The following is a 21,259-nucleotide window of genomic DNA, read 5'->3' on the forward strand; positions in this document are numbered from 1 at the left end:
TTGGTCAGAGAGTTTATTTTACGTTATGATCCAGTGACCTTTATTTCTGTTTCTTAGTATTTGATATAGAAAGCTGATAAATTTATTCCAATTCAAATCACAATAAAAGATATAAATAACCCTTTTCGTTGAACACAGAATTTTGAAAAGAAATTTTATTTTTAATTCCAAACAGCAAAAGAAACCCTGGTAAAAATAAATGGACTTTCAGGTCCATTAATAGAAACTTCTGGGTTTCTGTTTCAATTTTGTGCTTATTATTAAGCTTGACTGCATTCTTCATTTGAATATGCAAATAAACCCCACAGATCTTCTGAAGTTTAACTGTATGGGAAATGATCACATGACCGAATGACTCAGAAATAAAGAAATTCTTATAATTCAGCTAAAAATCTGTCATCTTTTCATGAGTTTAAATTATGATTTAGTGTGTAAGGCAGTTTGTACTCTCTTTGTATACTGCTTACAGTAAAACTGCCATGAATTTGTACCCCTACTCCTAGGTCATCTCATCGTTTTATGTTGAATGGGGGGGAAATGCCATGTCCTTCATGGGAAAAGGTGTTACGAAAAGCACAGTTCTTTGCTTGCTTCACTTATCTCATGAAATGATGGCTCAAGCCAAGGATACGGTGAGTGTGTTACAGTTGTCCTTATCTTGTCATTTGTGAGGGCTAAGCACAGATATATTTTAACTCCTAAAGTAAAATAAGAATTTTCATACATGGTGGGGAAGATGTCTTATAAGTGCTGATCTCACTCGTTTGGTATATAATGCCAGATAAATGTGCAGGATAGGCCAAAGAATCAGTTCTAGCCTTACTGAAATTATTTTGTACATAATTCTGTGGATTTTGTAAGGCCCTCTTTCAGACAGTAAAGAATATGATTTTATTTTTATAAAAAATGAGAAATCATGATTTTATATAGGATGAATATATTTAAGGATTTACAGCATCATTATTTCTTCAGCCTACAGATAACAGGCTTTCTAACGTGTTTAAACATACATGTGTATATTCTTTCACTCGTGTATATGTATGTATACATGAAGGAAGGACTGTTGGATAAAAGGAGCTATCATTGCTTATAAGCAAAATTCATATCTGTTCTTTGTGTTCATGTGCAGATTTTGAGCTAGATTTTTGAGAGTTTTGGGAAAAAATAGCCATCCTGAAGCAGTTAAAGCAAATTTAGCAATTAAATGTAATGATTTTAGAGAGTTAAAATCCACTCCTGTTAATATCTGTGATAGCCATAAGTGAAAACCTTTCATTATGATTAACCATACATGTAACTAGAAATAGCAATATACCTGCCTCTCCACATTCCAGATGTCTGTTTCTTCAATTCTCTACTCCTTTCTCAACATATTAAGTACTAACAGAGTTTATTAAAATTGCAGGGTGACAGAGTATTAAGTACACTGCAGGAAGACTGCAACCTCCAAATAATTAGATTATAAATACATGGATGAAGGAGTGAACTTGGACTGATTTTTTTTTTTTTAATATCATTATTGTAGAATAATATACATAGTAACATAAGGATGGGTGTAATTTTCTTGTGTTTCTGAATCATAATCTGTCTGTACAACATTGTTACTGTCTAGACTGTATTAGTAACTTATATTCTCAAAGAAACTTTAAATCCTGGCTGTTGTTTACAATCGTGTGATGATTTAGTGTTAAGTCCTGCTGGAAAGAGAAATACAAAATTATCCTTCCTCTGTGCAAATAATGTTATATAAAAGTACTCTGGATAACAGTTACTTTAAAAAAAAAATCCCCTAACTTAAAATGCACAGTCTAATGACTTGCAATTAAAACTAGTTAAGGCATTTCTTTTCAATATCATTGTTATGAACCACTTTGTTTATTTGTTATTTGAAGAGCCACCTTGTTAAGTCAGACATAAGATCCTTTACCTTATACCGATGGACAGAAGTTACTTACAGATATTTGTAGGAGTACGTGAGAAATAGAGCATGTACTTAGAGGGTACTAGAATTGCTGCAATATTTTGTTTGTTTGCTGTGGTAACATTTCACTGGTTGTGCTTCGTTGACCTAATTTTTTATTCAATTTCATATTTTAATTTTCTCTCTCCCCAAATTCAGAGGTTATAAACTACAGCGCTTTTTGTAATTGATATTGTGTATACTGAGAAAATCCATGTAAAATACTTTGTTTGAAATGAAACATTAGTTATCTAGATGAAACGCTAGTTACCTACTGTGTAAAAATATACAGGACTGAGATTATGAAAGATGCATACATAAAATTTTGGTTGTCATGGTTCATTATGAACTTAATGCATTGTTTGTGCAGTGCCGTGGTTAAACACAGTATTTTGCAGGTGTGGTTTGTTGTTGGTATTTTTTTTTTTTTCGCCTGAGGTAAAGAAATTGATTTGCAAAGTCAAGTACAATTTCATGGAATCTGCAGCTAAGTAGTATGTGGTAGTCTGCAAGACTTTATTTCATCATGCGGCAGGTACATGTGTTGCCTAAAATCGAAGAAATAATTCTCTGGACAATGTTAGTATAGAAGGGTAAAAACCAACCCTTTAATAAGATGTCTTAGGTGCACAAAGATGGCATATGCACCCCCCCTCACACACACACACATGACTTTTAGAAAATAAAAATATCATCTAATTATAATATCTAACTATTACCTCATGGAGATATACCCAGCCCAAAAATTGTTTGCCCCCAGGACCTCTCCACAGGCACATCTCCCAGAACTGGATCGGTGGTCCCAAACAACCAATACTTCATCCCACCTTCGTCTTCATCAACTCCCTCTGTCCTGCTTGGACCGTTTTCCAGGGTTCTGGGCCCTCTTGGATAGTTTGGGCTAAGGTTATATCAAGGAATGTGCTTACTATGTTCTTTAGGTACATCTACAGATTGCATGTTCTTGCTAGAATCTTCCTCCATAGAAATCCTTGAGAAGAACACTAAACAATATTTCAAGAATTTGGTACGAAGCATGTGAAAGGGTGATTCGTTACCACCATTATAAAGTGGTATTATTAAAATTCTGTGTACTAGGATCTTGAGATCTTAAGGATCTTAAGGCATCACATGAAGAAAATAATGAATTATGAGCAAAGAAATAATAGCACATTCTTATTTGGTAGTTTTCTGCATATTTATAAGAGAGGAAGACAGATGTTAAAATAAGCAAAAATAAAACAGGTAAGGAGTAAATTTTGAATGGAAATAATTATCCCAGTGTTTCAAGAGAAATGTTAAATCTCCTTTTAGCACTGCTGTCCTCATTCTCTGAAGAAGAAGACACAATTTAATTTTATCCTGTAGATAAAGCCAGCAGGTTAAATAAATGTTTACAGGTGCAGAATCTTTTTCCTGGAATATTAGTGTTGTGTGTGTTTAAAGTACTTTAGTATATAGTTGATAGCTCAGGCTGTTGGTAGATCACTGTGGATTGAAAGATTTATAAAAAAATGTCTTAATTTGTTTTCTGTTTTTCTAATCAGGACTGGATATCTCTTTGGTCTTTGCCTTATGATAACAGTGAAGAACAAGTTCTCTCTCATCTAGGTCTGGCATGGCTGGTTCCTTTATGGGTAGATAGAGACCCTGAGGTTAGTTAATGCAATATTAAGTTCATATCTTATTTTGACCCTTAAACATTTGGAAAATTTTTGCTTCATTAATTTAATATTGAAACTGCTGGTTTGAATTATTTAAAATGTTACTGGCTGGAGCCTAAATAACAGTAATAATACAGTAGAGAGAGTGTTTCCAATAAACATCATCTGAGAAATCCTTTCCTACATCTATGCTTTCATTAGTCGTTCACAGTCATGATTCATAGGCAGTTTTCATTGACATTGCTGTTACTTAGCTACAAAGCAGAAACATTTATATGAACTAAAGATTTAGAGCAAATGTATTTGATGCAACTCTGTTAAATTGTATGAATTTGCTAAATGGAACTATTCGAAAGGGGTAAAATATGAAGAATATTAAAGATTATCTTATAGATTTTTGAATACCTAATATACTTTAATTTTGTCATTTTGCATACACATAGTTGTGATTATGAGTATAGAACCAGAGAAATACGGGAAAAGAGGTTGTTCCTTTTTTAAATGATTCCCTTAAGCTCCAGATTCAGCTGATACAACTTAATAATAAAAAAAAAGTGTTGCTAATTGTCATAAGAAATATCACTTTGTGTTCTGTTTATATGTACTAGGTCAGATTTACAGCACTTGGAATAGGATCAGCTCTTACATCTCTTGAAGTAGGATGTATTGCTTTAGCAGAAAGTTGCCAGAATATTTCAGGAGGCCTGTGGGGAACAGTGATAAACATCCTTCTGGATCAATCTGAATGTAGCATGGTACGCAGGGAGGTATGTTTCTTGTGTCCTTCTGCTGTCGTAGATTGGCAAGTTCTCTTTCATTATTGAAAATAAAACTTTTTTTTGTTCTATATATCTATTTTCTGATGCTGCACAACACCTGCTTCTTTAAAAGTTAAACACTACCTGATTAAAATAAATGTTTAGCTTCTTATTTAGAATTACTCAAGAAGGAACAAATAGAGATTACTTGTTTAAAAAACAGAAATGATCTAAACAATACAAGTGAACACATAAAAACTCCTAAGGCTTACTCAGGCAGATAAATAGGTTGCTAAAGCATAACTAATTAGCCCAGATTTTAATGGCTGCTTTTTTCCATTTATGAATGCTTTGGTACAAACTTATCACCTGATCTGCAGTAAATATCTGTTCATTGCAGACTTGAAGTAATCTAATTTGTCTAAGCACTAAGGTTTATTTGTGAGAACTGAAAGTTTGTTCTCTGGTAGAACAGTACATAGAACTATATAATGATGTATTTAAAGACTGTACACTTTATTTGCAACTTTCTATCATCTCTGTTAGAAGGTTTTTCTTCTACTCCAATCAGTAAGAAATAAAAACTGACAAACTCAGTAAGCTCGTTTTTTTCCCAGTTCTATTGCTCAACTAATTACATTTTCCAAAGTAATATTTGAGTTTTTATGTGCAAAATGCCTTTGAGAATTATTCATTATTTTATTTAACTTCCAAAATATTGTATCTCAATTATAGTCTCTTAAGAGTCAGATTATTGTCAAAAGATTGACAAAATATAAAAGAGGGAATTTCAACTCACACACAGATACGTGAAATTAGAGAAACAAACATGCCATGTATTTAGAAAGGAAAATATTTGAAACATATCTGTGTGTCCTAGTGTTCCAATTATTTTATAATAATTAAAAAAACTTCAGAAACATGAAGCTAATAGAGGGAGTGATCATAAACAGTTATCTAGGTTTTCCTGTTCAGGAATTTTTTCCCTAGTACTTTATGTTATGTAATGCTGTTCAATAGCATTGACTACTGGAACAGTGATGAAAGTATTTAATAAAATGATAAATTTCTTTCCTAGTGATTTCTGTTCCATCTTTTCCTTGTCTTTTTTTCTTACCAGCCTGCTCTTGTGTCATGCCCTAATGACATGTGTTGTAGATGAAGTTTGAGGGCATTTAAGTTGTATCCTTCTAATTATATTTTCCCAACATGAACGTGAGAATTTGTTGGGTTTCAACATACATCTAAAGCAATGGAATAATAATGTAGGCTGTACTATTCAATTTGATGTGGATTTTTTGAACTGTGATAGCTAGATGGCAATACTGATGCTTTAATTTCTTTCAGGCTGCTTTTATTCTGCAAAATCTCCTTGTGATTCCAATTCCTACAGAAGACATGAAAGATTGTATTTGGCAAGTGAGTGACTAGTACATTTGATGAGAAAGGTCATAGTATCACAGAGACATGACATTTGATACAGAAACTTGTGTCAGCATACCTATGAAATATAAACTTAAAAAAATTTACATGTTGAAGGTTGCATTTTGGAAAGAAAAATAAATGAATAGACAAACGTCTTTCAAACTTCCAGCAAACTCAATAAAACAACAAAATTTAGTTTGTGTATATGCTGCATTTCATGAATACGGTATCTTTAGGCTCCTAGGAAATTGCCTTACAGATATGGTATCATTAATGTTTTAGGATAGAAATTGATCATTTATTTTACACTTGGGTAAAACATGACTTGAATGGTATGAGGAAATTCTGAGAATGTCATGTTCGTAAAATGTTTTGAAAGAAAGATGAAACAGTTTGTTACTTAGGTCAGTTTGAATGCTTCTCATAGACATAATACTGTGCTCAAAGCAGGCTGAAATAGAGCAGGTTGCTCGGGGCTATGTCTAGTTGAATTTTGAGTCTCTCCAAGGTTGAAGACTCCACAACCTCTCTGGGTAACTTGTTCTAATGTTTGACTACCCTCAGATGGAAAAAAGTTTTTTATAATGTTTAAATAAAATTTCCTGTATTTCAGTTTTTCCTCCTTGCCTTTTCTCCTATTCATTGACCTATTCATTGGTCAACGAATACTAGTAAGAAGAGTCTGTCTCTCTTTACCTTCTCTTATCAGATATTTACACAAATAAGATCCCCTGGAGACTTTTCCAGTTCTGCTCTTAAATCAGTCATCTCATTTTACTTTCAACGTGTCTGGTCCATTGTACGTACAGATATTTGGATCTTAGTAACCAATTTTTAAAATCTTAGTGCCTTGATACCTGTGTACATACCTGAACACATTCCAGCTGTTTTACTAGGATAAATTACCTAGTAATTTAATTGATTAAATGATTAATTAAATTGACTAATTGATTAAATGATTCAGCTGCACTGAAAATCAATTATGCTATTTCTTGCAGAGTTAAATTTTACAGAATGTCTTTTCTTTACATGTGATCATAAAGGAAGATGTGAAAGCAACTTTACAAATCTGGTCCTTGTTTCAGTCTTTTTATGTCTAATTTATCAATATAATTATTAATTGTTTAAATTCATAATAACAGGGGATTTACAAAGAGGCAACCATTGTTACTTGTCAATATAGACTTTATTAAAAAATAGTTTTTTAGTCTTTTTAAAAAAAATTTCGATGACTATGGTGAGGTGGCAAAAATTGAATCCAGATGCAAAATTCTGGATGAATTCCAGAGCGATCAAAAGAAGCTTTGAGTCAATGTGATTTTTATTAAGAACTGCAATTTAATGGAAATTACTCATCACTTAATAAGTGTTCATGCTGAAAAACATTATCAAACAACACTTTATGGTAACTGGTAAATTAAAACTGTTCAAAATACAAACAACAGTTAAAACTGTAAGATACCACCAGGATCAAATTTGATATTTCAGAGTTACTTTTTTCCCTTGAACTGAGTGAGATGGTTTGTCTGTTTCCTTTAATGCAACCAAGTTTTACTTTATTTTATTGGGAAATAAACTTTTATTCAGTGTAAATGGAGGGCTTTGGGGATAGCTTCTTGGACATAAATAGTGTTTTCAGATTACTTATTTTGAGTTGATCTAACTCTACTCTTTCCTGACTACCAAAGAAAGTTTCTAATTAGCACTGACAATTTTTCTTTCCATAATTTTAACTAGTTCCTCTTTGAACTTCTGCAAGATGCCTTCTAAAACTACCTTGCAGAATATAATTGGTTTGAATTTTTCTCAGTCTGAGTTCTTTTACCTTCTTTGCCCTTCTAATTTTTATGGTCAGTCTAAACCAGATTATGTGTAACTTAATAAAGCTTCTTGTTTTCTTCTGTTATCATAGAAAACACTGAAGAAACACTGTAACAAAGGCAGTCAAATCAAACTTTGTTTGAAATAAGACTATGAAGTCATTATATTCAGGTATAAATCCAGTGCTCTAGGAAGTTTTCCCTGAAGTCAGTATTTAAAAAGAAATGACTGAAAAACCATGCTTCAAGGAGAATTTCTTTTGCTTTATGTCTTGTTTTCTAAATAAATCTTAAAATAGAACATTCGCATAGCTAGATGTGGTATGTCAGTGTAGTTGAGCAGGAGAACTTTCTCAGGATTTTTACTCTTACCTTCGTAAAAGTGTGCTCTTTTTTCTAAAGAAAACTTTTTCATTATTTGATATCTCTAAGTAGAATTAAATGAGAAATTAAAATTGTACTCTACTAATACTTATACTGTCTTAAAACCATTCATTTGTAGCTTTTCATGGGTTTGCACTTAGTTCTTAGCACACTTCTCAGGAGCTAAATAGCTACTTCCATTTTGCTAAATCGTGACAGGTTTTTTTTTTTTTTTTCAATATTATGACTTAGCTCAGCCTTAAAATTTGCATTTCATTTTTGGAATCTATATAGTTACAGCCTGTAAAACAGAATACACACACATGCATAGTATTAGCCTTAACTAGGTTGGGGGATTTTGACAGTTTATTTTATGTACAACATTTCTTTAATGAAATGATGTTTGTGAATTTCGTGTCTTCAGGGTCCTTGTGTACATGATGAAGAATCTGGCCTCTCTCAGACAGGAATACCTGCACTGAAGGCCCTTTTGTATCACTGCCAGTTCTATGAACATGTGAATCAGATGGCGAAACACTGTTACCTAGGATGTTATATGTTTGATTTGAATTCTTACAAGGAAGACAACCTCAACATAGAAAAAGGTGGTGTAACTGGTAAGCGATGTTAATGTAATCTTGTAGTATTTTAAACCTACTTAAATAACTTCTAGTTTTGAGTAACTTACCTCCAATAATTCTTAATAAAAATAGAACTGAAAATATATAAACCACGCTCTTAAATATGTTCTGAAGTCAAATTATTGCTCTGAAGATTTAAGTAGGTAAGTCACTAGTTTAACATATCTCAGAAACAGTTCTGAGCTGTTACTTACACCTTCAAAAAGTTGTAAATGGAAAAGGCGTAATTGGTTCTGCAGAACATTTTCTTGCAAAATACTAGGGGTAGAATACTTTTAACAATTGCCACTTTATGACATTCAGTACAATGAAAACTGAGGAAAAAGAAATATATGGACTATTTTTAAGATTCCTGTTTCTTATTGTGTTCAACTTCTAAGCTACATGAGTAGGAATGGACTCTAATATGTTGAATTTAGCTGCTTTCTAAAACATTGAGGTGTAATTTAATTCATATACTGATCAAATTTAATACTCAGTTTGGATTTATTTATTTTTAAACTGTATACCCTTGGAGTATCTCAGATCTAACTTTTATATTGACTAATTTTCTGAACAATATTTCTAAGGCTCACTATGGTGCATTGTGGGAACACACATTCTTGTTCAAATATGTATTATAATCTTAAGTTTCTAAAGCTAGGGAATTTTTCAGAGATCAATTAGTAAAAACTTTCAAGGGATGGACAATTAAATTAATAAGTTCTTTTTTTTGTTTTCTTTTTTGTGAGCCTAAGTTTCTGTGTTGCCATCTTTTAAGGCTGCAGATTTAAACAGCTCTTTTTAAGTTTGCTTCTGTAGATTTTTTCAATCCAACACGTTTCACTGCTTCCATGGTCCTCTCATTTGTGCCTTTTAGTAGTTCTCTTAGGTGATGTGATATCATATCTAAAAACAACTCAAACTCTAGGATTGTACAACTTTTCAGTGAGCAATTGAGATACATTTCTTCAGGTCACTGAAAAGCAAAGACAGAAAATTTCTTTTCCGGGATCTTTGAAATAATCTATAGTATTTCAAGAATAAGAAACAAATTTTTTGTTTCTTTAAAAAGGAAGAACAGGACCTAAACTCAGTTTTTTTGTGTTTTTCCATATGTATTTTTCTCATATTTTTCAGGAATATGAAAAACTCCTCTACAAATTTATGTCAAAATAAAATGGTTAGTTCAGTTTAGTAATTAGTAAAGATACATATAGGACTTCTACTTTTGTGGCATTTGCGCTCACAATCTGTGTAATCTAGTGCTTTATTCTTTGTTGTTTTCTTTTCTAAATATATGAAAGCTTCAAACCTTATTATTGACAGATTTGTGCTATAAAATTGTTGTCACTTTTTATTCTGAAACAAATTTACAAAGTAATTGTGCCTTCATTATATTTATGAATATGGGTTCTCTGTAAACTACTTCCCTTAAAATGCGAATTTGAAGTTTTTGGAAGATAAGGACATCTGTTTATTATGTTTGTGCTATGAGATCCCAGTATCTTCAATGCTTTTGTACTATTGCATTTTAAATAAAACTAAATCTGAACTATTTCAAATAACTAAAGACTATGCAACTGCAGTTTGAGCTAAGTGTAGCTTTTTTCAAACTATTTTATATTGCACTGAAAATATTTTGTTTAATTTCTGTTTATTCAAGGAATTTAATGGATAAGAATTCACAGGTACAATGTATGATAACTTATGTTCTGAGATCTTCAGAAGGATAGCTGTAGTTGGCAGCTTTTACATTGGAACAATTCTTTGAAAAGCTTGTTATGCTCTCTGCTGATCTTACATTAGTTTTGATTCTTATTTTTTTTTCTTACAGATTTTGATGATTCTCTTAATCTTTGGAAGGCTCCATCCACTCAAAGCAAATCTTCACATTCTCACTCAACATCTGAAACTATGGTAACTTGCAGAGTAATCTATTTATTTTAAATATAAAGTTGTTAGTGAAATGCTTTTAAGAAAATTAGCACTCCTACAAATCTTAAAAAAACTCTAGCCAAACACAAAACCTGAAATCAATCAGAAATTAGCCAAAGCTAATTGAAATTTACTCTAAAGTAACTTTAATATGCTGGAAAAACCTTTTATGGTTATTAACCTCAGCAAAAAATAAATAAGATAGCTTACCTTGACTAGCTAAATGCAGTGCTAAATTCTGTAGCTTCTCACAGCAAGACATATTCTATAGAGATTACTTTGTAATTGGTTTTATTGACAAAGTACAGACATCTCTATCTACAGTTGTCATTTCTGCTGCTTTTATCCACACCGTCCTTTCAGTGTGAACTTGTATTTAAATTACACAGCAACAGAACTGGATCAATCAAAACCACATAAGTACATTGGGTATTCCGTGTCATAATAAACTCTGGATTCTGAAAATACTTTTGTAGAATATAAAAGTGACACAAGTGTTTGCAAGACCCAAAACAGACATGAGAAACATAAAGCAGGTGGTTGCTTGAAAAATTTGGTTCTGACTAGGATGAGTGGTGCAATAAAAGGCTGTAAACATGTGCCTAAAAATATCCATTTTTTTAGTTTTATATTCAAAAATGTTTCATTTATGAATAACCATCCAATCTGTTGTGGAAGCCAGAATATCATCACTCTTTTCTGTTAAACAGATGCCCATGCTAATATAACAATGGCTGATAAATTGGAAGATCTTATCTTATTGGCTAAAATAGCTATGCCCTGTTTTACTGTGGAACATGATAAAAATAAAACCAGAAAAGCTAGTATTGAAGTTTTGTTTCAAAACATTTCACAAATATAATTTTCTTAATGTTTTCCTTCTCTATTATAAATGTATTGCAGTCTAGTACTGATACTGTTACTGGCATGTTTTTAATAATTGAGGAAAAATTATACTCTAGTTTTAAGCAAAAATTTTTTATTAATTTTTATTAATAAATGTGATTTTCATTAATCTAAAACACACCCCTCCCAACCCCTTTATTTAAACATAAATATTCAAATTTGAAGATTAAAATAAATAAAAGTGCATGTAAATTAGGAAGTATGTGCTATCATGATTGCTGATTAAAAATATTTACATAAGAATCTCAGGTTTTTTAAAAGCGGTTCTTTCTGGATTTCTTTTACTGAATAAATTCAGTGCCACTTGCTTATAGAAGTGAAAGCTGAACAAATTTCATCTTGTTTTGTTCATGTTACTTGAAGGAAAAGTTAAATTTCAGCAATTTTTATCAGGGCTGGGTGTCTGATGTACTTAAAATTGTGCTTGAGTTTTATGAAGAATTGGAGAGTTCATTACATTAAATTTCTTCAGTTTCAGTAGTTTAGAAAAATGAAAAGGGAATGAATAATTTTTAATCTAGATCAAATTAATATATTATATTTATATGTGTAAAGTAGCATCATAGTTTAACATAAAGGCTTAGTTCAACAATTCCATTCAACAGCTGGACAGCTAATTATTAAAAGTGGAAAGCACAGTGTAATACTAAGATACACTCATTTGTATCAGTCTTCCACATAAGGTAGACTTCACACTTGCTAAGGTTATAATCTTAAAGCTAACCGTGAGAGCTTTATAAAAGTTTGTGTTTTGTTTTGTTTTCCTTCTTTCTCTGATGCATATCAATATATCACACAAAGACTTTTGATTGTCATTTCTGAAAGTTAATTTGATTTGCATTCGTCCTTCATGGACCTTTTCAGCAGCTGCAAACTCTTTTGTTTTTTATATATTAACTAAATTTCTTACCTTTAAAAAGTACCAGTGATGCCATGAGAGATTGTAAGTTTGCAAGCTGGATGGCAAAATGCAGAGGTGTGATGTTCCAGTACCAGTATTTATTAGGAGAAAAAAATGGAGGAATGTAACTTTAACTGAGGCTAATTGCAAACTGTATTTCAGAGGGCAGTTAACTTGCGTGTGTCTAATAAAGTTAGGAAATACTTTTGAAAACTCAAACTTGTCCTGAAATCAGACATTTGTAATTTATTCCTATATAACTTCAAATTTTTGGCTTCAAGTGTGACACAAAGCTTTCATTTTTGATATATGAGTAAAAGAAATACATTTGTGAAGTCAACCAAAAGTTTGTAGAAGTTTGTTTTTAAAATTTGCGTATTGCCTGCACCGGGAGGATGTCATTATTCCAAGCCCACAAGATGGCGTGCTTTCCCCATCACAGATGAAAGGAATCTGCAGGTCTTATGGAAGGGAAAACATGTTTTTTTGATGCATGGTACAGCTTTTATGACAACAGCCACAAATAGCTGAGAACCAGCAATCAAACCAGGTTGAATTGTGTCTATTAGAAACTCTTCTCTGATATTTTAATATTAGAGAAAAAAAAATTGTTCTCAGTATGTTCATATCCATTCTTATTCCTAACACACTATTAGTTCTCTCTGCTTTCAGATTTCATATAATCAGTATATTTGAGCTGTCTAATATCAAGAGCTGATTTCACATTGAGTCATATGACATTAAGTGATAATTGCATCTAAATTATTTTTTGACTTCATCTTTTTTACTCCATCCCCTAATTTTCCCTCAAATTTGCAAAAAGAAAAATAGAGAAAATTAGAAAGGGAGTCAGAGATCTTATAGATACCATAGATAAAATTGTGCTCATTTTATAAAGAGTTGCCATGTGGGATGAAATCAATGATTCAACATCATGTAAAAAGACAGTAATAGATTTGTCTGTACTCTGTTAACTTATATGCAGTGTATTTTGTGTCTTTAAGATCCCAGTGGATTACAGATTTTTCTCGACTTTGTCTTTATTTTTCTGTGAACTGGAATGTGGATAATGCAAAAAGTCAAATTCTGAGAAGATTAAAAATGTTGGTCTTTTATAGAATTAATAATTTAAACATTAACTCAGGTTATCATTACAGAAGGCAAATCCTTACTCTTATTTTAACCAACATTTGTTTTGTGTTTAGTATATATGATAAGAAACCACCAATCTGCATGGAGATACCAATTTGCTTCATACTGCATAAATACTCTAGGGCTGTTCAGTGCCTGGGACAGCTTAGCAAAATGAGCAGTTATTTAAAAACTTGAGCTAAAAATGGTGTGTGTTAAAGATCTACAGACATTTCCCAGATAGCTTTAAGTCATGGCCGTTCTTTTCTATGAAATCTTGTTGCTATTTTATAAAAATGTGTGCTTTATTTTCTGGAACCATGGTTACCAGAGCTATACAGTTAAGTGATTTAAACCTTTGAAAAGAGAACTGAATAGAATTAATCACTGCAAGCCTATTAAAGCAATGCCAGAGGGATTTTTGTACTAGAGGTTAAGAAAAGACTTTTTATTCCTATCTAGTAGATAAATGGCAAAACCCTTGCATTTCTCCTGTGTTTCCACTCTGACAATTTTTGTATTCTTTTGAATTAGTTCTAATCTGCAGTCGTCATCTCCCTCTCCACACACATGAACCTTTTCCCCTATTAAACCCTCTTCCAAAGTCTCACTGTTAAGCAACACAATGTCTCATTGCTCCCAGAAACAATATGGTGGCTGTAGTAAATATCCTTTACTAGGTACTATGTCCCAGACTCCCAGTTCATCCTTATCAAAGGTGATTTATAAAAGTGGTAATATCTTTTTTTTTTCCTGGAAGACAGAAGTGTGTGGAAACAACTTCATTGTGTTGCTGTGTGTTTTCTGTTAAGATAGCAGAAAATTTATGGTTTTAACCTATTTCCCACTGTGAAGCAATTACCAATAAATGTTCCATCAGTGCAGGAAGCTGATATTTTTCTAACCAGATAAAGCTTTTGCTGATTTCTTTTTTATTTATTTTTTTAACATAACTAAGAACTTGTTTTTATTTCCTTGCCCAAAGTGTTTAAACAGTTGTAGAAGATAAAGAATTGTTGTGCAATGTAACTGATACTATTTACTAATATGTGAAAGCTTGTATAGTTCATAATAATATCTGTAAGATGACTCTCAGTATAGTTATAATAACTTTTAGGGCTTTACTTCTTTTAAAAGGACCATATGGACTGTTAAAAGCTATGTTTTGGGATATTACTATTTAAGGAAAGGAGTTATGGTTTTTCTCACCTATGAGAATGCTTGGAATTGAAGTATAGTGCTGAATAAATGCAGAATTTACCATGTGTCAAGCTCAATTGGTTTAATATAAAAAATAGATTTTAGTAATTATTTAAATTAGCAAGCATAAAACTTTAAATACCTTATTTCAATAGGCAAACGTGGTTTTTATTTGTATAATCAAAATAGAATTTGAATTTCAATTGCTCACTACAGTTAGCATTTTGCTAACAAGAAAATTATTTAGCCAAGCATTGTCCTAGTATTTATGTGACCCAAGCTCTATGTGAATCCTGGGTTTTGGACACACCTCCCAAATTTTACTGTAGATTGTTTTCTGTGTTACAATAACCTCCTGGCTTTTTTTGGGGGAACAACTGAGCAGGCTTGAGGAGAAAGATTCAAGACTGTAGGATGAATAATATTGGGAGACCAGAGGAAAATGGGGGAGAGAAGGGAGTTAAAACATGCGGGTTAAAAGTAGGAAGGGAGTAATCTGTGATTTCCTTCTCTCCACCCTTTTTGTCAGTTAAGTCACTTTTTACATTTCCTTAGGTAAAAAAATATTCCAACTGTTATTCTAACAAAACTTAGAAGAAAAAAACCAAACCTCTGAAATATTTCAATCTTCCTTAGAAAGCTCATTGTGAGGAAAAGTCTAATAACATTCTTCTTCGAGCTGTAACTGTGTTGGGATTTCATTGGGTTCCCCAACATTCTGGATTCTTTGCTCTGTAAAGTGACACGCTTCAAGAAAATTATCTGATGTGAATTGTCCATCTAGAAAATAAAAACCGGAAGTGAAAAGTGACTTGACATGATAGATACTTGTCCCATGCTCTGAAACAGGCCACAGGTCTTACTGTTAAAAAAGCACATCATTTAGCTGGAGACTCTAGATCTTCTGATCTAAAGCTTGTGGGTTTAAACACAGTAGCAAGAGCGTTAAGAACTTTTGAAAGCATGCAAAATTCATAATGTGGATGATGTACAATTGGTAGGAGGAGCATGGTAGTAGTATGACCTTAAAGTTATCTACTGTCATGTGAATATCTCATGTCTTCATTATGAAATCAATAAATATAAAGATCACAGGATTAAGGTTAAGAGAAGTACCCAGAGTTAGAATGACTTTGCGACATCAACTCTGACTGATGACAAATGTGCTTGTGATATTTTTGTCTGAGTGTGTTCTGGTACAAACGGACAAGTGCTCATGTTCTCAGTAGAGCAAATAGTCCATGAAAAATTTGACTTTAAATGCTTCAGAGTAATGTCTTTCTATCTTTATCCAAATGTAGGTTGAGTCAATTATATGGATGAAAAAGAAGGATGAAGAGGAGGAATTTCCAGTGACATGGGCATTGATCAGTTTTTAACTGAAATGTTTCAGGCTGTTCATATTGCACGTCTTTCAATAGTTTCAATTACTGGATGTTTATTATATACACACATACACACAGTGGATGAAATTTAATCAAATTACTTTTGAACAGTAATACTTACACCGGTTTTTGTTTTATGAGTTTGTGGGTTATGGTAGGTTGTTCACTCGTTCCAAGCAATGTATAAATAGAAGACTAGTCTATAAAAGCTGGACTCAATTAGTTTCATTTTTATGGCTTTCACAGGTTCTGTCTGCATCACCATCATTGGGGAGTGTTACTGAGCTTCAGGCAACAGTTCCAACAAGTTCAACCAGTTTTATTCCTGAAGCTGTAGTTGATCGACTTATGGCACAAGGTAGGTCAAGTTTGAGTTGTGTATATAATGATGAATACAATGTATTAACCTGCCCCTATTTCAGTATTTTCCATGCTGTACATTTGTACAGCTTGCATATTGCTGGAACAATCATTGGTGCTTCCTGTGGTTGTTTTAGAAGACAAACATTAAAAACGTCCTCTAAAATGAAATAAGGTGAAATACATTTGACAGAAATATGTGAAAATTGTTGGTATTGGTTGAAATGTAACTCAAGATTTAGGTTCTATTCCTGGCATCTAGTCACCCTTTCAAAACAATCAGTCGTGGTAAAGCTGTCATATACGTACATGCACACACAAGTGCACACACACATACAGATGTATATATAATTCTCTTTGTATGTAGAAAGATAAAAAAATATAATGAAAAAATAACATATAAAATCATAATAACATAAAATCATGTATATAGAGAGAGCTATGTGCAAATATAAAATACTTTTCTGTTAAGGAATGAGAATTTTTGTCTGTTCAAATTTATTTTTTGTCTTTAAGAATTATTAGTGTGTGGTAGAGGGAACAGAACTATTCAGAACTATTTTCTGTGTCTGATTTCTTTGGGTTTGTTTTTTTTCATTCATTCCAGAATATACAGTTTAAATACAGAGAGAATTTGAATGTTTTATGAAAAATAAGAAGAAATTTGTTTTATGTAATTGCTGTAATTTAATCATCTGTGGGGTTTTTTTGTTTTTTGTTTGTTTGTTTGTTTCTTTTTTCAATCAAACACACTCTAGGTCAGAGTGATACAACCATCACAGAATCTCCAGCTCAACATACTTCTCCTATGTCTGCTGCTCTGTCTAAAAAGCATGGTGTAGTCACACCTGCCCTTTTGTCAGCTGTTTGCAGCCTTCTTCACAATCTGCTTGTTGTCATGCCAAAAGATACTGGAATTGCTCTTCAGCAAGCACATTCACTAATAGCTCTCAGCAGGTATGAGATCAATAACTGTTAAGCTATAAACAGGGTATAGCAATAGAGATTCAAATGAGATCTACTTGTGTTTCTTACCTCGACTGTTAAACATATTGATCACTTCTTGCTTCTGAGGTGTTTAGAAATGTGTTTTTTAAAAAATACAATCAACAAAAGAAAAGAATCATGATTATTTATTTTTTTCACAGAATAGGGAGCCACACTGGTGATTCAATTTGTGGTGTCTGTCTTCTACAGGACAACTGTGTTCCTCTTGTAATTGTTCTAGGTTTTTGTCTAGATGACCATTTAGTCATCCTTTTTGGACGGGTAATTTTTAGTAAAGCAATACATAATATAGTCAGATATTTGGAATTGCAGATCGTTTCAATTGAATTATATGAAATATTTTGAAGATGAGCCAAGAACTCTCACATTAAAGGAGAGTAAATAACACTGGCCAGATTTTGGAAAGTATGGATGATAAATCCTGGTGTTCTGCTTCTTTTAAAAGAAGGAACTACTTCAAAGTAGTCTTCAAATTGTATTTCATGTTTCCACTTCTACCATAAAGAATTCTTTTATCTGTTTGGGAGTCCTGAAGTGAAGCATGAAAAATTAGTTCAGTTTTTTTGCAAAGGTTTTCAAGAGCTTTTATAGTTGCTCTTCCTAGTGCAAATAATGGAAAAAATGAAACAAACCCAAACAAACAAACTCCCAGCAACTCTGGTTTGAATGAAGTTTATATTATATCAGAGGTGTTTATTCTTCTAGAGAAAAGAAAATAAGCAATCAAATAGAAACAATTGATTTTTGCCAGTACAGTAACAGCTATTGGAATTTATATTAGTCTAACTATTTTGAAACAACTTAACTGCTGTTATAGTTACTATTGCACTAGAGTTTCTTAAAATGGTGGGATTTACCAATAAGTGCTTCTTATTTTATTTTTACTGTTTATTTATATTGTTCTCTTCTATGGAATGTTAAGTTAGTAGGATGTTAACTGTTATCTGTATTTCTAACCAACTTTATTTTATTTTAGTCTTGTAAATGCTAATCTGGTTGAGAGATGTATCATGGAACTGAAAGCTCCATTGGGTCATCCATGTCATAGAGAACATGTAAAAGCTCAGGTTAGAGAAGCATTTACTTTCTAATTTTTTGAAGTTATGAAATTAATTATTTTAGCATAATCTATATCATTAACTTAGTCCAGACATGCTGCTATAGGCTACACTTGTGAATCTCTGCACTTTTGTCAAGGCTTAAGTGAAAATAAACCATTTTATTCAACACAGAATAATTATTTTCTGTATTAGAACTATGTTAGAACCATCAAACTGAAAATGAGTTGTGTTTTAAAAATATAAATTGAGTTTAGCCATTAAAGAAATTATATAATAGAATTTATTTGTATGGTATTGAAGTACAAGCCAGGTACAGTTACTGACACATACACTGCAACAAAACTGGCTGATTGCTTTGTCTCTGATCCTGCAGACACTTGGAAATTTTTCAAAATTTTGATGTATGCAAACCATATAGGGCTACTGCTGATAGAACTACTTTTTTATCACATTTAGTTCTGTATATACAACATCTAGAACATACTGTTTCCTGGCACAGCACCCTTTTATAGCTTCTGCTGCTCTGTATTCAGATATACTTTGAAGAAAATTACTCCTGTAATTAAAGAAATGTGTTTTCTGTAGAAATCTTATGAGAATAAATAAATATGTCAGGAGTAATTTTTCCTGAAACTTCAAATTGAACTTCTGTTTTCAGGAAACATGCACGTATGTCTCAATATTAATGACCATTTTTATGTTTTTCTTTGTGAGCTTCCAAGGAATACGCTGCTGTACACGTAGCAAGAGTCATAACTTTCTCACAGGAAACCTTTGTCACTAGAAAATTGATTCCATGCGTGTGTTTTCAAACTAAGGATTCTGTTTCATCTTCAACAGTAAAAATTAAGAGAACACTTTTTTAATTTATGTCCTATTATTTATCTTAAAGTGACATATATTAGCTCAAAATATTATGAATCAATTGACATAATGTGAATAAATTTAAAATAACGTGGAAGGTGTAAATATATGGCTTTATTTCATATCTTTCTATAAATATTTAACAGGTCATAATACTACTGCAATACTTGTCATCTGTGTCCAGGCTTCTAAAATCGTGTTTGTTGGTGGACTCTCAGCTTGTAATCCAGAATGAACTGTTGAAACCTCTCTTGGAAAATACCTTCAGGATTCTCACCATACGCCCCAAAGATGGGTTAGGTAATGAAGTACTTTGTTTCCAGTATAACCAGAATGAAGTACTTTGTTTCCAGTATAACCAGGTCTTCATTTATGGACCTCCTTCATGTAAATTGACACTTGCTGTCAGGCTTAGCTTTCCAGGTTTGTGCACATTTGTAAATGCGTTGATTTTCTATGTTGTCTTTGCAGATATTGAGTTAACATCTGTACTTCGTGAAACGTGGGCAGACTGTTTCAGCCTTCTAGCTACGTTACTGTGGAAAAGTGGCCAGATATCTTTTCCATCTGTCACAGCAGCCCTTGCAAATCATTGTACAGCAGTAATTGGTAATGACTATTCCTGGATAGATTTTAGCCTAGCAACTAATAAAACAAACAATAGAAAAGAGAGTCATTCCTGTTTAGATGCTATTAAGTAATGACCAATGAGATATCCAGAATGAAAGCCAAATGTGTCCAGGGCTTGACTGACTTGTTTCGTTAACTGAATTTTTATAACTCTTTCTAGTATCATCAGACAAACTTTTGAACAGCCAGATAAATTCAGAAATTTTCTTTGCATGTGTGGGTTTTAGTGATTTTATTTGTAAACCTTTATAAACTTATTTGTAAAGCCAAATGTGGTATTTGTGAAATGATCCATTAGCACTTTATTTTTCCCCATTTTTTTTTTTTTAGTATCTTGCATAAAATGAAAGCAAAGTTTTGAGGGGAGGTAAGAGACATAGGAATTCAAGATTATTATACAGGGGTTTATTTGTTTCTTTGTTTTTAAATTATTCTTACATTGGTTACTTGCATAGTCAGGCAAGATTCTGTGACATGTTTTAATACTGAGGTATGAGCATAGTCCAGACAAGCTTGTGATTTTAACCAGGTGCATGTTAAGTGATTTAATGAATCCAAATCCAATTGTACATAAAGCAGCTGATAGATACTGTTGGTTTTATAATGTAAACCGTTGAATAAAGTGAGGAGAGTTCAGAAAATTGTTGAACAAATGAGTGATTTGAGTGAAATGGAAATTACTTTTTTTGTTTTATAGTCAAATCAATGCAGAGCAATTAATTCATTCAAACCTTATAAAACTCAAACTTTTCTTTCTTAGATTTTTTAAAAGACTTACTAAATGCATAGAATTTGTAGTATTCCTTGTGCAGTGTGTGGGTATTACTGCCTCTTGGCTCACACACTTTATTTGATAAGTCTTTCTGAGTTCCAAAGCACTCGAGCTTTATTCATTATGAAATGTAAAAATTTTTATTTTTTTGTTAAACTTTTCAGATACCATTTCTGATTGTATTCATCTGTCTACCACATATCCTGCTTTATATGTGGCTAGTTTACAGTTCCTCTCTGTCCTTTTGAATGAAGAAGGAAGAAGACAGCTCCAAGATAAACCACGCGTATGTCAGAATCCAACTATTAGCTTTTTTCTGGAGCACATTGAAGGATGCCAGGCATCAGTAACTCAACTTACTGAATTAATTATTCAGGTATTTGAAATTTGACATTTTAAAATACAAAATTTTTGCATTTTTGTGTTTCATTAAAAAAGAATATGTAGTTAGCTAATGAAAAATCAATTGTTTCCAGTTATAAACCAAGACATC

General features: G+C 32.2%; 1 protein-coding gene across 2 annotated transcripts in view; it reads left to right on the forward strand.

The window, feature by feature from the left end:
* The window catches only part of RTTN (rotatin), a 79,318-nt gene that overhangs the window by 38,349 nt on the left and 19,710 nt on the right, over nucleotides 1-21,259 (forward strand). The window contains exons 29-40 of one of the 2 annotated variants that reach the window (XM_051774402.1): nucleotides 504-632; nucleotides 3,508-3,615; nucleotides 4,233-4,391; nucleotides 5,730-5,801; nucleotides 8,415-8,607; nucleotides 10,448-10,530; nucleotides 16,318-16,429; nucleotides 17,190-17,388; nucleotides 18,416-18,506; nucleotides 19,511-19,664; nucleotides 19,836-19,973; nucleotides 20,931-21,142. In XM_051774402.1, coding sequence (XP_051630362.1) covers nucleotides 504-632; nucleotides 3,508-3,615; nucleotides 4,233-4,391; nucleotides 5,730-5,801; nucleotides 8,415-8,607; nucleotides 10,448-10,530; nucleotides 16,318-16,429; nucleotides 17,190-17,388; nucleotides 18,416-18,506; nucleotides 19,511-19,664; nucleotides 19,836-19,973; nucleotides 20,931-21,142 — 1,650 coding nt within the window. The remainder of the gene's footprint in view (nucleotides 1-503; nucleotides 633-3,507; nucleotides 3,616-4,232; nucleotides 4,392-5,729; nucleotides 5,802-8,414; nucleotides 8,608-10,447; nucleotides 10,531-16,317; nucleotides 16,430-17,189; nucleotides 17,389-18,415; nucleotides 18,507-19,510; nucleotides 19,665-19,835; nucleotides 19,974-20,930; nucleotides 21,143-21,259) is intronic. The other variant, XM_051774413.1, reaches the window with a different exon arrangement.

The sequence above is a fragment of the Manacus candei genome, unplaced genomic scaffold (assembly GCF_025592945.1).
Source record: "Manacus candei isolate 608988 ecotype Guabito, Panama unplaced genomic scaffold, ASM2559294v1 h1tg000008l, whole genome shotgun sequence".
Taxonomy (NCBI): Eukaryota; Metazoa; Chordata; class Aves; order Passeriformes; family Pipridae; genus Manacus; species Manacus candei.